Source organism: Sinocyclocheilus rhinocerous, unplaced genomic scaffold (assembly GCF_001515625.1).
Source record: "Sinocyclocheilus rhinocerous isolate Xijiao unplaced genomic scaffold, SAMN03320098_v1.1 scaffold541, whole genome shotgun sequence".
NCBI classification, from domain to species: Eukaryota; Metazoa; Chordata; class Actinopteri; order Cypriniformes; family Cyprinidae; genus Sinocyclocheilus; species Sinocyclocheilus rhinocerous.
The window spans coordinates 961,688-976,630 of record NW_015658519.1 but is presented as its reverse complement, the minus strand read 5'-3'; the positions used below and the strand labels follow the sequence as shown (position 1 = coordinate 976,630).

General features: G+C 36.9%; 1 protein-coding gene across 2 annotated transcripts in view; it reads right to left on the bottom strand.

Annotated features, from left to right (window-relative positions):
• Window positions 1-10,564, bottom strand: part of crtc1a (CREB regulated transcription coactivator 1a) — a 15,308-nt gene extending 4,744 nt beyond the window's left edge. Inside the window, exons 1-11 of one of the 2 annotated variants that reach the window (XM_016531070.1) lie at window positions 10,405-10,564; window positions 8,871-8,987; window positions 8,643-8,780; window positions 8,450-8,511; window positions 8,062-8,156; window positions 7,854-7,939; window positions 7,729-7,772; window positions 7,239-7,450; window positions 4,158-4,306; window positions 3,865-4,041; window positions 515-619 (exon numbers count right to left, since the gene is read on the bottom strand). In XM_016531070.1, the coding sequence (XP_016386556.1) occupies window positions 515-619; window positions 3,865-4,041; window positions 4,158-4,306; window positions 7,239-7,450; window positions 7,729-7,772; window positions 7,854-7,939; window positions 8,062-8,156; window positions 8,450-8,511; window positions 8,643-8,780; window positions 8,871-8,987; window positions 10,405-10,530 (1,311 nt within the window). In that variant the 5' untranslated portion in view covers window positions 10,531-10,564. The remainder of the gene's footprint in view (window positions 1-514; window positions 620-3,864; window positions 4,042-4,157; window positions 4,307-7,238; window positions 7,451-7,728; window positions 7,773-7,853; window positions 7,940-8,061; window positions 8,157-8,449; window positions 8,512-8,642; window positions 8,781-8,870; window positions 8,988-10,404) is intronic. The other variant, XM_016531071.1, reaches the window with a different exon arrangement.
• Window positions 10,565-14,943: the final 4,379 nt, after the last annotated feature.

Genomic DNA, 14,943 nt, shown 5'->3' with positions numbered 1-14,943 from the left:
CCCCAGAGTGAAGCCCTCATTATTTTTGTGAAAGTTTCTTTCTTGGCCTTGGCACCTGAACTGGCTGGTAGATTTTATTGAATATTTGTGTTTGTTTGTTTTTCTACACAGAAGTCTAATTTTGAAATATTACTCCTCAAATCTGTAATTATTTCATGGTTCAAAGCATTTACAATACAATAATTAAACATTTAAGACAATAATTTTTGTCATACAGACGCAACAATCAATTTTGCTCAAAATGCACAATATGCACATGATCCGGTGAAAGGATGCATAACAGCAATGGCACTTTTGAGTATGGCGTACATTAAAATTGGCCTATATCGCTAGTCAGCATGATACACAGAACGTGTAAGTGGTGCTCAGACAAACAGCAAAGCAGCCGGGATCAGAGAGACTGGGAGACACGACTGGACTTGGACACACAGAGCGGCTAAAGGGACAGGCTCCAGATCGGCTCCAAACAAAACAAACTACAGGAGGAAGCAGCGGCTGCTGGATTCGCCCTTACTTGAGGCGAGCCCCCCGGAGAGAAGCCTTGATTGGAGACCGGAGAGGTTGGGGACTGATTGGCCGAAGACCCCACCCTACAGCGGTACTGCTGGAGGGAAGCAGCCTATATGGGACAACACCAAGTTAGACCAGCAGAGCCCCTGTAGGGGACCTCTGACTCAGGGTATGTGGCCTGTGGCTCTCAACAATTTACAATGTCTCTTGTCATGTAAACTCTGCAGCCAGGACATTTTTACTAGGACCTTGTTATTATAAGACCACTGATTCTTTATAAATGGAAATATATATTTTTTCCCATCTTTACTTGGTAGTATGATATTCCGATTTCTTCATTCTGTCAAGACTGAGGAGGTGTTAAAAACAGAACAAGCTGAGAACTGAGAAAGAAGGAACACAGCTTGTTAAATTTCATTACTTACTCGACCAGTCAAATGTCTGGACATGTTTGAAATGTGTTTTTTATGATTTTAAAATGTTTGATCTAAATGCCTGTCCAGTGTCCATATATGCTTGAAATTAATTTTACAGATAATATAAAGTTCATCTTACATACACTACCATTCAAAAGTTTGGAGTCGGTAAGAATTTTCAATGTTTCTGAAAGAAGTCTCTTATACTCACCAAGGCTGCATTTATTTGATCAAAAATTCTGTAAAAATAGTAATATCGTGAAATAATATTACAATTTATATTTTTTATTAAAAAATATTTTATTTATATTAAATAATATTACAAATATATGGAAGCCCGTTTCCGCCACTGAATAATAAATAAAAAAGGTAATTGCGACTTTTTATCTCACAATTCTGACTTTTTTTCTCTCAGAATTGCGTGATACAAACTCGCAATTGCGAGTTAAAAAAATCATAATTGTGAGATATAAACTCGCAATTCTGAGAAATAAAGTCAGAATTGCGTAATATAAACTCACAATTCTGACTTTTTTAATCAGAATTGTGAGTTTATATCTCGCAATTCTGACTTTACAACACGCAATTGTGAGTTTATATCACGCAATTCTGAGAAAAAAAGTCAGAATTGTGAGTTTATATCACGCAATTCTGAGAAAAAAAGTCAGAATTGTGAGTTTATATCATGCAATTCTGAGAAAAAAAGTCAGAATTGTGAGATAAAAGGTCGCAATAACCTTTTTTTATTTTTTATTCAGTGGCGGAAACGGGCTTCCATACAAATAGCTGTTTTCTATTTAAATATATTTTAAAACACCATTTATTCCTGTAATGGCAGAGTTCAACAGCCATTACTTCAGTCTTCAGGGTCACATGATCCTTCAGAAATCATTGTAATATGCTGATTTACTGCTCAAGAAACAATTCTTACCATTATCAATGTTGTAAACAGTTGTGCTACTTAATATTTTTGTGGAAAACCATGATAGATTTTTTTTCAGGATTTTAATAAACAAAGTTCAAAGTAGGGATGCTCATATTGACCGTTTAACCGTTAACCGAAAGTAAGAATTTTTTAACTGAATAATACTATTAGTTAAACATAGTTTTTTTTGACAAATATTTTTAAGTTTGCTGCATGGTAAAGGAAAAAATAATGCCATACATACAGTATTTGTTTACTCCCGGGAGCATGTCGACATGTGCAGCGTGCATATACAGACCTGCTTCACCTTCACTTAGCCTAGTTAACTGATGTAGTATACGCAACACAATGGCAAGTGGCAATATTGGATAAATGGTTATCAGAGAGTGAATCTGTGAGTGAATGTATGTAAATTCTGAATGGATTATAGTGCGCAATGGGCGCACCCTTTATAATCACTGGAAAGCTGTCACTCATCTTACTTTAGATCATCGCAATCTCACAAAGTTTATTAAAAATAATCAAAGAAGCTTTACACTGCACAATTAAACTCTTATTTACATCATGTCTGCACTTTCTTTGTTTAAAGAGAGAATTCGCGAATGCGTAGAACTCAGCAGAACTTAACAGAACACCGGCATTTTGGGTGGTGAGTGGATTGCATTCATGAAATCACCAGGTATGTCTGTGATTGGCTATATTGCTCAATGCTGCTGCAAACACGCCGTGAATAGAAACATATGACCAGTGGATGAAAAGTCCCGAACCGCAAATTGACGGGATTTTTGTGATGGTGTTTTTGCTGTGGGTCTAGCAGTTAGCAGTTAGCAGGCAGCGCTCCAGTCTATCCGTATGTCGACATGTTACTTAAAAAAATAATAAAAAATAGACATGTACACTGAGGTAGGCCTGCTATATATTTTAATGTCTGACAGGAAAACGGCTATGCCGTTCTTCAAAGCGCATAAAAGGATTCAGTGTGTGTTTTATTTATATTATTTTATTCTATTTTTCTCTGTTCTCAGATGCGCTGCTGGTGCGTGATAATTTGAGGATTGTGAATCCAGGTTTTGCTGTTGCTCTGTATGCTGCTGTTTCCACGTTAAAATAAAATATTTGTTTGTATTTTTAATGCAACATCACAGATGCTTGTCCATTCTATTTTTTTTTAAATACTAATTTATAATTCTAATTTTATCAGTTAACGGTTAATGTTCAGATAACGAGCAGCGGTTGTCGGTCAGGACAATTAACCGAAATGAGCATCCCTAGTTCAAAGGAACTTCATTTGGAATAGAAATCTTTTGGAACATTATAAACGTCTTAAGTCACTTTTGATCAATTTAATGCATTCTTGCTGAATAAATTCATTTCTTATTACTGACCCCAAACTTCTGAATGGTAGTGTTATTTTTCTTTTCTTTTTTAAATGGCTGAAGATGGACCAGAAAGTATTCAAGTCAAATCTCACAACTGTGACTTTATCTCACATATTTCTTTACCCATCATTAAAAATAAAACAAATCATTGTGAGAACAAACAAAAATATTGTGAGAATGCCACTTCATTTGAATATTTATCTTACAATTACCTGTTTCATTTTTAATAATGTTGTGATAAAGTTGAATAAAGTTGTGAGAAATAATGACACAATTAATTTACTCTGAGATGGAAATGGGCTTCCCATAAAACAGTGGAAGAAAGTCAGCCAACAAGTACATGGCAAACATATGAACTCCAATAATTTAAATACTAGTGAGAAAAATGGAAGGTGCAGAGAGAAAGGGAGCGGACTTAAAAAAAAAAATTTAGAACAATTTTGATTTAGCTTCTTTTCCCCACTACATACTCATTATTGCTATTTTCTGCATGTGTGTATAATGAGTAGGTATGCCCACATATTTGACTGGTACAGTATTTGTTATCATTTTAAATTAAATTAAACCATTTAGAGCCCTGTATGATCTGACTGACAGACCGTAAATGGAGGTAAGTGTTAAGATGTGATCTTACCGTGTTAATATCAATGCCCACAGAGGTTTGCGTCTGGCTGCCAGAGACAGGTGGCAGCTGGGTGTTCTGCTGGAGCTGGGGAAACCCACCGACCCCCTGTGTCTGTGTGGACGGCTGACTGAAGAACGCATACTGAGCCAACTGCTGCTCCAGCATCATGGCGTCTATCGTCACCGCCTATTCAACACAGATCCAGATTGAGATGCTCTATTAGCATCTGAGTGATTAGATTAGCATCTAATGTTCCTTCTGTAACACCAGCTCAACACTTGGAGTAATGAGAGCAGTGTTACCTGTGCGAGAGAGCGCGGAGGAGAGAGGGTGGGCGACAGCTGCTGAAGACTCGGGTGCTGCTGGGAGTCTGTGTTGAGGATCAGAGGAACTACATTCTCATGGCGGCGCTGAACGCTCACTGACGCTGTGGGCTGGGCTGATGTCACACCTGATGAGAGTAATGACAGACCTCAATCCTTTAGACATACATGATAATGTTGACATTCACACTCATTTACAACTTAAGCGAAAGAATATAATGTTATTAAATGATTTTGTTAGCAGCTCTACAACACAAGCCCGACCTAAACAGCATGTCTCTGTGTGCTTCGGTCCATATTGTGCATGTCAAATAAAATCAACCATAAAAATTGTACAACCTACTAACAACAGAATTCAGTACAGAGTTAGTTACCATCCAGCTAGTAGTTACTTACTAAGCCTTACTAATGTGGACTTTCCAATTTATGTAAGAACTTAGGAATGGCTGGGGCAACCCTTCCCAGATGTTGAATAAATAGCTACTAATGATTTTCAATGAGTGTGAAAATCCATTTAGATAAGATGATATCAAATTTGATGAAATGTTAGAGGCTAGCAGACAAGAGTTATTAGATTGTTTTAACCAGAGAGAGAATAAAGTGGCATCTAATACATATATAATACAATATTTGGGCTTATCTTGCCCACAAATGTCCAAAGTTAACATTCATAATCAGAGTGTTATGACAGTAACAGCACATGACATCTTTACACACAAATACATATCTTAAAACAGTGGTTCTCAGAGGGACGAGGCCTCAGCAAATTTCAAAGGGGGCCTCAAGATAACTTAAAATAATTTTAATTAACACAAACAAGCATTAAATTAAGCTAAAGCAACAAGATATTTGAGATAAATCAAGATTAATTCACCCTCTCAATAAGTGCATTTTTTTTCTTTGAAGAAACCGATTTTCCACAGTCTAGAAAACCCTGGATATGTGAGATAGCCTAATTTTAAAATTGTGATTTCTATATAACATGTAAAGTAATAAAATCTTAAAACACTGTGGGTATTTTTTATAAACAACATGCATTTTTCTAGTTATGCCAAGCACTAAATTATTTTACTGTGCAGAAAAGTAATATTAATTTTAAAACGATCTTTCTCCAGTAAATTACAAACATTTTATTTTAAAAGTAGCAAATTAATGCTATTGTTAGCTCAAGCTTTTATCACCTTCATCCCTAGCCAAAGTCAAACCTTTCTTATGTAGAAAAGGCTTTGAAATTGTTATCCATGCTTTTATCTCGTCATGGCTTGATTATTGTAATTCATTGTTTTATGGGTTGCCTGTCTCTTCTTCCATTACCCATCTTCAAATGGTCCAAAATGTGGCTGCTTGTTTACTTACGGCCAATAAACGGAATAATATTACGCCCATCTTACACTCTTTGCATTGGCTACCGGTTCAATACCGCATTGATTTATCAAAATATGCTATTTGTTTATAAAGACCTTAAAAATGTAGCCCCCAAATACCTCTCAAACATAATCCTTATACACAATAAGGATTGTGTATAAGGCGCGTTCACACGCTGCGGCTTCTCTCTCTCCCGACAGAAAGGTGTTTTCGTGTTTTTTGTCTTGTGAGTCGCAGTGTTTTTGTACGTATTCGTCGCGTCTATCTGTCTCTAAGCGCGCATACAGTCGTGAGTTTCTGCTCGATGTCGGCAGAACCACATTTTTAGAGTTAAACTCTGCGCACGCCGAAGAGCTGCGGGACCTCGGTCTGCTCCGGAGGCCCACACCATCACCGACCCCCACTACTGCATCTCCCCCACAGCGGAGGCGCCACAAGCGGCGTGAAAGGAAGCAGAAGAGGGGTAAGAGCGGAGGTATCCGGGCTAGGCTAATTGTGCTGCTTTATATATTTTTTTTTACATTTTACCTTATTTGTATATTTGTATAGTTGTATTTTATATTTAATCTGTATCTATCTGTATTTATGTTCTACTGTTAGTGTTATCTGTATGCACCAAGGGTCTGAGAGTAACGCAATTTCAATTCTCTGTGTGTATGTGCTGTACATGTGGAAGAATTGACAATAAAGCAGACTTGACTTGACTTGACTTGACAATCCCACTAGATTGCTTACTATTAGAGCTGCTCCAATGGTGTCTGAGTTCAAACCAATGCTAAAAACCCATCTTTTTATTGTGTTCAGGTATTATGTACACTACAGCACTTTGGTCAACCAATGTTGTTTTAAATGTGTTAAAGAAATAAATATGAACTTGAAAGTAGAAAAGTCATGTAAATTCATAGGTTAAAAAAGTCGGATTTTCAGACAGTTGTTCAGAAAGTTGTTTTCAGAAAGTCCCTGAAAAACATTCAGCTTTTACAATTTCTGGAATTCTGAATCATATAAATTAGAATTATTTTAAATTAAAATTAAAATTATAATTATTTTAGTTAGTTTTCAAAACTTGTCATGACAGCAGATGTACCAGTGGAAACCTGTTAACCTACATGGGGGCCTGAACTGGGTGCGATTTTAGTACCGGACTGCCTTTTTCGAGAACCAAATTAGCTCCTACTCCGGAGCAGGGTCTAACCAGCACAACTGGTACTACCCGTGACGTAAGTAGACACTGATTGGCCAAACGCGTACAAAAACGCCCTCACCTGCCATGATTTAAAACGCCGTGTAAACATACTGTATACATTGTGTCAACTTATTTCGCAAGTATGGAGAACAGCGATAGATGGACGGATGCTGAAGTGCAGGCACTTTTGAACATTTACGCAACGGAGGAAATCCAGTTGGAATTCGAAGGAACAAAACGTCCTCCATCCTCCTGTTGTTAACGTTGTTCTACTTTGTTTCCGTTGTTGAACGCCGTGCACAAATGACGTCGTTGTCGACCGGCTTACGTCACTTCCTAGTCCACACTGTCGGTGCGAATGAAACCCTTTAAATGGTACTGGGAAATAGTTCGTGCAAAATCGTCCCAGTACTTTAGTACTGTACATTTAGTTCTGGAACTAAAGTGGTGCGAAAGGCCCTAAAAGGACTGAGAGCCACTGCCCTAATGCATATGCTTGTGAGAATCACCTTGGCTGACAGACGTGAGGCCCATGTGAGTGTTGGCCAGGTTGCCAGTGCTGTTGGAGGCACTGAGAGAGGAAGAGGAGTCATCAGGGTCCAGGGGTGTGGGGAGAGGAGGGGGAATCTGGATGTTGGTCAGGTCTGGCAGAGAGCCGCCCGTGTTGTGTGCCGCTGGGATTAGAGATGCAATCATTTCCTGATCTGGAGATGGAAATATGCTGCGGAAATGACATGAGGGACGTTAGAAGGAACTGGGATAAAATGTCAACAGAATGAGGCCATTGTACCGATTATGATGTGATAAAACAAGGCTGTTATAAAGGAGTAGATATGACTACGTGGCTGTTGGGTTGGGATAATAAATTGATAATTGTTTGCTCAAATGACCTTGACTCTTCAATCTCCAAGTGATAAGTGCTGCATGGTCCTTCCATTCACCTACCCTCTACTTTACACTATCATTGTCATTAAGAAAATCCAATGAAACCACACTTACTTGATTCCAGGTATTTTGTTTGACTTGGGCCTTGGTGAAGTAGTCTATGAAAAAACGATAAATACTTCATTGATAAAAGATTCCACGAAATTCATATGAAAGAAATCAAATTCTTCTAAATGTACCTTTTTGTAATCCCATATCTGCTTTTGACCTTCTCTGTCAATGTCACTTTCAGGTTCCCCTGTTCCTGGCATCGTGAGAAGAAGAACTAGTACAAAAAAAATTTGAGGAAAAATTTGAGAGTTCACTGCAACATTTAACCTTATTGATGAGAACATTTAATAGATCATAAATCAATCAAATTGTAAATAAAATAAACATTTTATTAACCTTGTTTTGGCTGCAAATCTTGAGACCCTCCTGCAAACGCATCTTGTGGGTTTGGGTTCAAAGTGCTCTGATGCAGGGCAGAGTCTGAGTTGGTCCTACAAAACAAGCACAAAGAAATTAAAGAAGGCAAAGGTCTCCCCTAACTAAAATGAAACGTTTATATTGTACCACAAAAAAGGACAAGAGTGGCAAAAGGATATAATGACATTTTAGATAGTTACTTACATTAAATAGGCAAACTACAACTTAGCAAGACATCTTCGAAAACATTATGTAAACGTTAGCTATGAAGCATAATTACTGACATGCAATTTTAACAGCTACTACTCCTGCACATATGCACAGTCTTCAGCACATGCAAGCAGACTGTGTGAGTATAAACTCTCACCTCCTCCAGCTGGTATCAGGTGGGGGTGACAGATACACAGAGGCATACGGACAGCTATCAATGTGAGATTCAACATTAAGGACTTCATAATGTCAGAATAAGTGAATGGCAGACATATGAAACAAATATGCGTTCGTAGGCCACACAGACCAAAACATCTGTCTGCATTCATGAGTAGACTCATCAAGGATATTTGACGGCCATGTTTGTCCACAGAGAGAGGTCTGCGGTGTGGCGACGTGATGCGATTCCTGTCCCGGTAGACCCTGTCCACCAGCCCATGGTGACGAGTTGTTCTGCTTGTGTCCAATCCCGAATTCTGAAAAGGAGTCTGATGAAAACCAACAAACTTGAAGATGTCAGTACACAGCTTGCATTCCACATATGCATTCTTAATTTCACCTGTCAAAGTGCTCCTCACCTGAAAGGTAAGGTCAATGGTGGTGTTTCCGATCTGATTGACATTTGGCAAAGAGCCGCCGTAGTACTGTCCTCGGTTCTGACCGAGCTGTAAATACTGAGTCTTCTGTAATTGTAACTGCAAGAAAGAAAACAACCAAAACCTGTGAGACAATATATAAGTAAAATTACCCAAAGGGGCTTCTGATTATAAATCACCATTGTGTCATTAAGTAAGGACACAAGAAGGGAAATCTTGTAACGATGATAACTATATTAGCATCCACACCAAAGCATGATAATATTCTATTTATCATAAGTGTGCACGCAATTATGCCAGCTTACGCTTTAAATGCTCAAACTCTTCAAAGTCATGTGGATTCTTATTAGCTGTCAATCTTGTTCAACAGCTGGACGTTATCGTTAGCTGTCATTTGGACTTCACTATTTTCATAGAATTAGAACTAGTATTATTAAAACTTTATTGTTATCGTCCTTGGTATGAACAGGAAGGAATAGGTGTAAAAATCTTCCAAATAAAAGTCCTAAACAAACTGCCCAATATATTTTAGCTACTTTTTATTACGGCTCTCTCTCCAGTTACATCTGATATAAGTGGCTATATAATCAGTAACAATTTAACCACAAAATCAAAGCAGTTGGAATTTGGATTTAACAACCTGATGCCTTATATATTATAGATGCATTAATAAACCATACTAGGCAGGCATATGTTATCATGAATATCCCACAGATTTTATATAATGGTAGAAATGGAAGATTCAAACACTGAAAAAAGTGACTAATTATCATGGAAAGTTACAACTAAGAAATGCAATTCACTGAAAAAAGCGTGTGTTAATTTAGCAAACACTTTTGTCCAGTGGGACTTAAAAATGGGGAATACCGCATAATGATTGATACCAAGCTCCAACATTGTAAAATAACGCACTGAAAAAATAAACAGAAAACAAAAGAAAATTGTGAGCTTTGAAATAAGCAGTATTTAGCCTGGATCTTGATTGGGATGGTTGTTGAGCACTGCCTATATAATCACAACCCTGTCATCATAGTTTGCTGGAGTCCTTATTTTGGGCATAAATGCACTGAGCAAATACATTGTTGTGTATGGCTCAATTATTCACTGAGTGCTTGTAACATTCAGATTTAAGCCTCGGCGAACGAATGACACGTGAAATTAATATTTAGATGCTAAAATGCACTGAATACGGCCTTGATTGCAGTCAGCTATAATGGCGAGAGACTGTAATGTGGTTGTCAAACACACATGCATTCACACTCCTCCACTGCAGCTGTGAGCACGGCAACTTTTATAAGGCCTCGTCGTGACCGTCTGTTTATTATCAAATATCTCAATGGCGTCCATTGGAAGGCGATCTATAAATCAACGCTAAAGATAAAGGCGCACTGGAGAGGGGCGTTTGTTATTGTTTACGTCCAGACAGGCGGCTTCAGTGCGTGTCGTATCAACACAAATCCTGCCCCGCAGCTCTGCTGATCAACGCTGTCAGAAGAGAGAAAACAGTCACACTTACACGCGCCGCGCGAGTAATGCTCAGGTCTTTCATCACCTCCTCGAACGCAGCTGTCTCTTCCGCTTGCTTCTGGTTGTGTAACGCGATCTTTTCGCTGAATTTTCGCGGATTATTCGAGGTCGCCATGTTTCGCTCCTCTTGGGCTCCGCTCTGCTTCAATAAAACGCTGCTGCGTGCGCGCGTCCTTGCGCGTGGGCGTAGTGAACACGCACATCTGGGGCGCGCGCGAGGATTATGAGATCGAATGAAGATTAGAAAAGAGAAGGAATTAGCGATTATGATTCTTTCGATTCTACAATACGGAAAATTGAGGAAGAAATATTAGGAAAAGTGCAGTTATTGCAGTGTCTGTTGTCAAATAGGCCTAGTGGTAGCCTATTTACAGAACCGATATAACAAATCAATCAAAATATTGCAAAAGCGTGACTTTTATACAATACAGTAGGCATTATGTCTTCACTGTAGAAAATATAAAACAATAAATAAAAATGTAACATAATTTTTTTTAAAGTCGAGTTTTACAGTTACTGTTCATTATTTTTATTTATTTTTAAAATCAGATTTCAATTTATTTGTTCATAGATTAAAAGTGTTTTGGTTCGCTAAAATAGCCGTTTTATAAGATCATATAAATTCATAGTTCGTTTGGGAATCTCACTGGTCGCTATAGGCTATTGTTCATTCGGCAAAAAGAGCTGGTTCATGTGAGTTGGGAATCGGAGCAGACAGGCTTTGTAGGCTAAATTAGTTTGTTTATTCATTAAAGGTTTTTTTTTCAATTGTTAACAAGCATCTGTCAGTACTGAAGCCACATTTACAGAACTCTTCTTCACACATTCTTTATGCGGGCCAAACTGAATAATCTTTCATTGCTTTCACACTTTCACACAAAAATCTTTCAGACTTCAAAGATAAAAGTTCATGTAATGCTTCCTGTTGTTAGTGTTTTTTAGATCAGTGTTATGAATGGCAATGTATGTTTTCTGAATGAGAATTGTTGCCAGTGTTATGGTGGAACGAGCTCATTTTGAGGCATATATGAAGTGTTTTGTCGGTCTAAGTGAGTTTTGGAGGTGGAATTAACTGTTTGGCCAAGATTCATGTTGGTAATGCAGACTGTATGACAGGCTTCAGTATTGAGCAATGCTTGTTAGCAACTGAGAAAAACTGTAAAAGAATTAACTCGTAAGAACCATTAGTTTGTCAATCAGACTAGGCTAAATTGTTCACGCTGTTGCAATGTTAAATTCGCACTGTATATACAATTGTGTTGATAATAAAAGGTCATTACAAAATCCCTCGCTTCCAATATTTATTTTTAATTGAACAAAATCCCTCGCTTCCCATATTTATTTTTAATTAAATTCTACAGTTCTTTACACATTCTAACTGTTCTATTTAGAACCATATCATTCTGAAGAACCCTTTTATGCTAAAATGTTTTTTTTGTGTGTTAGAAAAAAAACGCTTTTTTATCACTTTTTCTTTTCAACATTGTAAATGGCTTACATACTATTTCTGGCCTTCATAAACATAACTGTTTTACTTAAAAGGATAGTTCACCCAAAAGTGAAAATTCTGTCATCATTTACTCACCCTCAAGTTATTCCAAACCTGAATGAGTTTTTTAACTCAAAAGAAGATATTTCGAAGAATATGGCTAACCAATCAGTTGATGGTCCCCACCGACTTCCATAGTATGGAAAAAAAATACTATAGAAGTCCATGGGGACCATCAATTCCCCCCCCCAAATATCTTATTTTGTGTTCAACAGAAGAAATAAACGTATGCAGGGTTGAAACAACTTGAGGGTGAGTAAATGATGACAGGATTTTCATTTTTGGGTGAACTAAAAGAAATAAAGAGACACACTGTAACTCTAAACTTCCTTGTGTATTTCTATCATATCCCACAACCTCATCATCTGCAGAAAGAAACTGCCACTCAGTTACATCAAAATATACACGAAACAATTAACTTAAAAGCTTTGTAGAGGATTGTGAAGACATTCCACTAGAACTTGGTCTTCTATTTTGTGTTTTTATTTTGTGTTTTATTCTTTGATGTATTTATTCATGGTCAACGTTGGTTATCATTTATTAATGCATTCAGTTAATCCATAATTTTGGCTATTTCCCAGGTTAATAAAAAATAAAAGTACCTAATTGACATGGCTTGCTGGCATTTTTTTAAATTGTAAAACACAAATAGATGCTACAACCATGATATACAAGATATACTGTAAGACCTGCAGGCAGAAGAGTTATAAACAATATTAATAAATAGTATTAATTAAAATAAACTACTATCTTTATAATACTATTATAATCAGTAATACAATACCTGGACAGCAACCAATCTGGCTTCAGAAGTGGACATTCGACCGAGACTGCCTTGCTCTCAGTTGTTGAAGCCATAAGACTGGCAAGAGCGGCATCCAAATCTTCTATACTTATTTTGCTGGATCTGTCTGCTATATATATATATATGTATATATAAAATACCTTGCTACGTGTACTGCGTTAGGCTAACCAAGACTTGTCATTTGCACTTACATATTGTTGCTTTTTTGTTGGTTTTGATTACTTCTATTGTCCTCATTTGTAAGTCGCTTTCGATAAAAGTGTCTGCTAAATGACTAAATGTAAATGTTATAATACTATTAATGTTTTCTATAGCAATTTCAAAGCATGGTCTTTATAAAAGGGTTCTATTTAGCACCAAAAAGGGTTCTGTTATAGTTGCAAGCCGAAGAACCCTAATCTGCTATCTTTTTAGAGTGTAGTGAGAAAAATATTGCAAACTTCCTGTCTGCACTGATGTTGTTAGATGTCAGGTCCACTCAGACATGTCATGATATCAGTGTATTATGCATTCTTGGTCAAAGTATTTGTTGTTTTTGCTTTTTTGTAAAAATAAATAAATAAATAAATAAATAATAATAATAATAATAATAAATAAATGTAGTTTCTTGCAGTCAATTTGATTGATATGAAATTAAACTCTTTTAACTCTTTTGTAAAACGCTGTTAAACAGAACCACAGCAAGCATGTTGCATGTAAAAAGGAAGTGTTTTACAGCAGCTGGGGAATTTTTAATAGAGAAAGAGAAGTTATGTATAGTTGAGATAACACCAAGATATCACTGAGATGTGCAATATGTGCAGTGGATGTCAGTGTCATGTAGCATTATTTGCAGCCATCATTTTACTTCAGTATGCAGTGTTTCACTTCAGACAGTCTATCATTCACGATTCTTGATTAAATATTTTTTTTATAAGCAATCTTTATGCATCACAGTCCTGAAAATGAAAACAGATACAAAGAAGTGAAATCTTTGCGACCTGAAGATGGAGCTTTTGTTTTCTCAGACTAACTGATAGGCTACAGTTAAAAACCCATTTAGCCTCTGTTTATCTGTCTAGAGCAAAGCTAACACTGGAAAATCCTGTTTTCAAAGTTTTGTCTACTAGTTTAGGCAAAGTAGTCAAACAAAGCTGTCTGTTTTGTTTGACCTGCTAACACAACATCGTTAAAAAGCTATTTCCAATGAAACCGGAATTATTTTCCCCAGATCATGGATGTAAATTGGATTGGAGTTAGGGGTTTTCCAGCTGTTGATGCTAGTCAACATTATCAAGAACGAGAACGGGCCTCAAAGTGACACACCTAGTGACTAAACAGTGTTGTTGTTTGTTTGTTTGTTTTTTTTAATCAAGAATGATGTAGTTATTTCCAAACATAATGACCCTATTTCATTCTCACGTTTGTCCACTAACAAAAATGAAGGATCATACAAACATATGCGAGTTTTAGGGCAAATGCACTATTTTTAACACCAGGGGGTGTTATAAGCTCAAAAGATAAGGACATTGACCATAACTTGATCTTTACATTCGGACATTGTTTTGCCCTCTTTTTGAAGCCACAATGTATATACAATGTATATAAGTCCCAGCAAAAACCTGTGAGAAAAAACAAGCCTTATTGTGCTTGTCTTGCAATGTTAGCATAAACTAAGTTCCTCCTTTTCATAGAGGATGTTCAAATGTCTGTCAGCATTACCCACAACATCTGAGCTACTTTCATTTTTTTTTCTTTCTTTTTTTCTACTTTTGAGCTTCAGTTTGAAGTCTTGGTCTGGTAAATCTGCTTTCATTTCTGTACATTCTAAATTGTCACATTTAGTGGGTTTCTGTTAGTGATACACTTGGGCCAGTGTAGCATGCATTGTATTTGCTGTTAACATGATTTAAACTTTTTATTTTTGAAGGCTTTGTGATCAATGGTGGATGACAATAGGCTAAAATATATGCCATAATTTATGAATTACTGGTAAAGTTTGAAAGGTTATGATCAGCCATTATTTGCATATCAAGCTCCTATGAACATGAACCCACAAATCTCATTTTCAGAGCAGATGTATAACTGTTTATAGGAAGACAACAGGAAGAATGATTTGTGGGGCTGTGAATTTCCAGGTTGCATGACTACTGCAGTGAAAGAGGAACTTTCAGGCTCTTTCTGCAAAAAGAAAC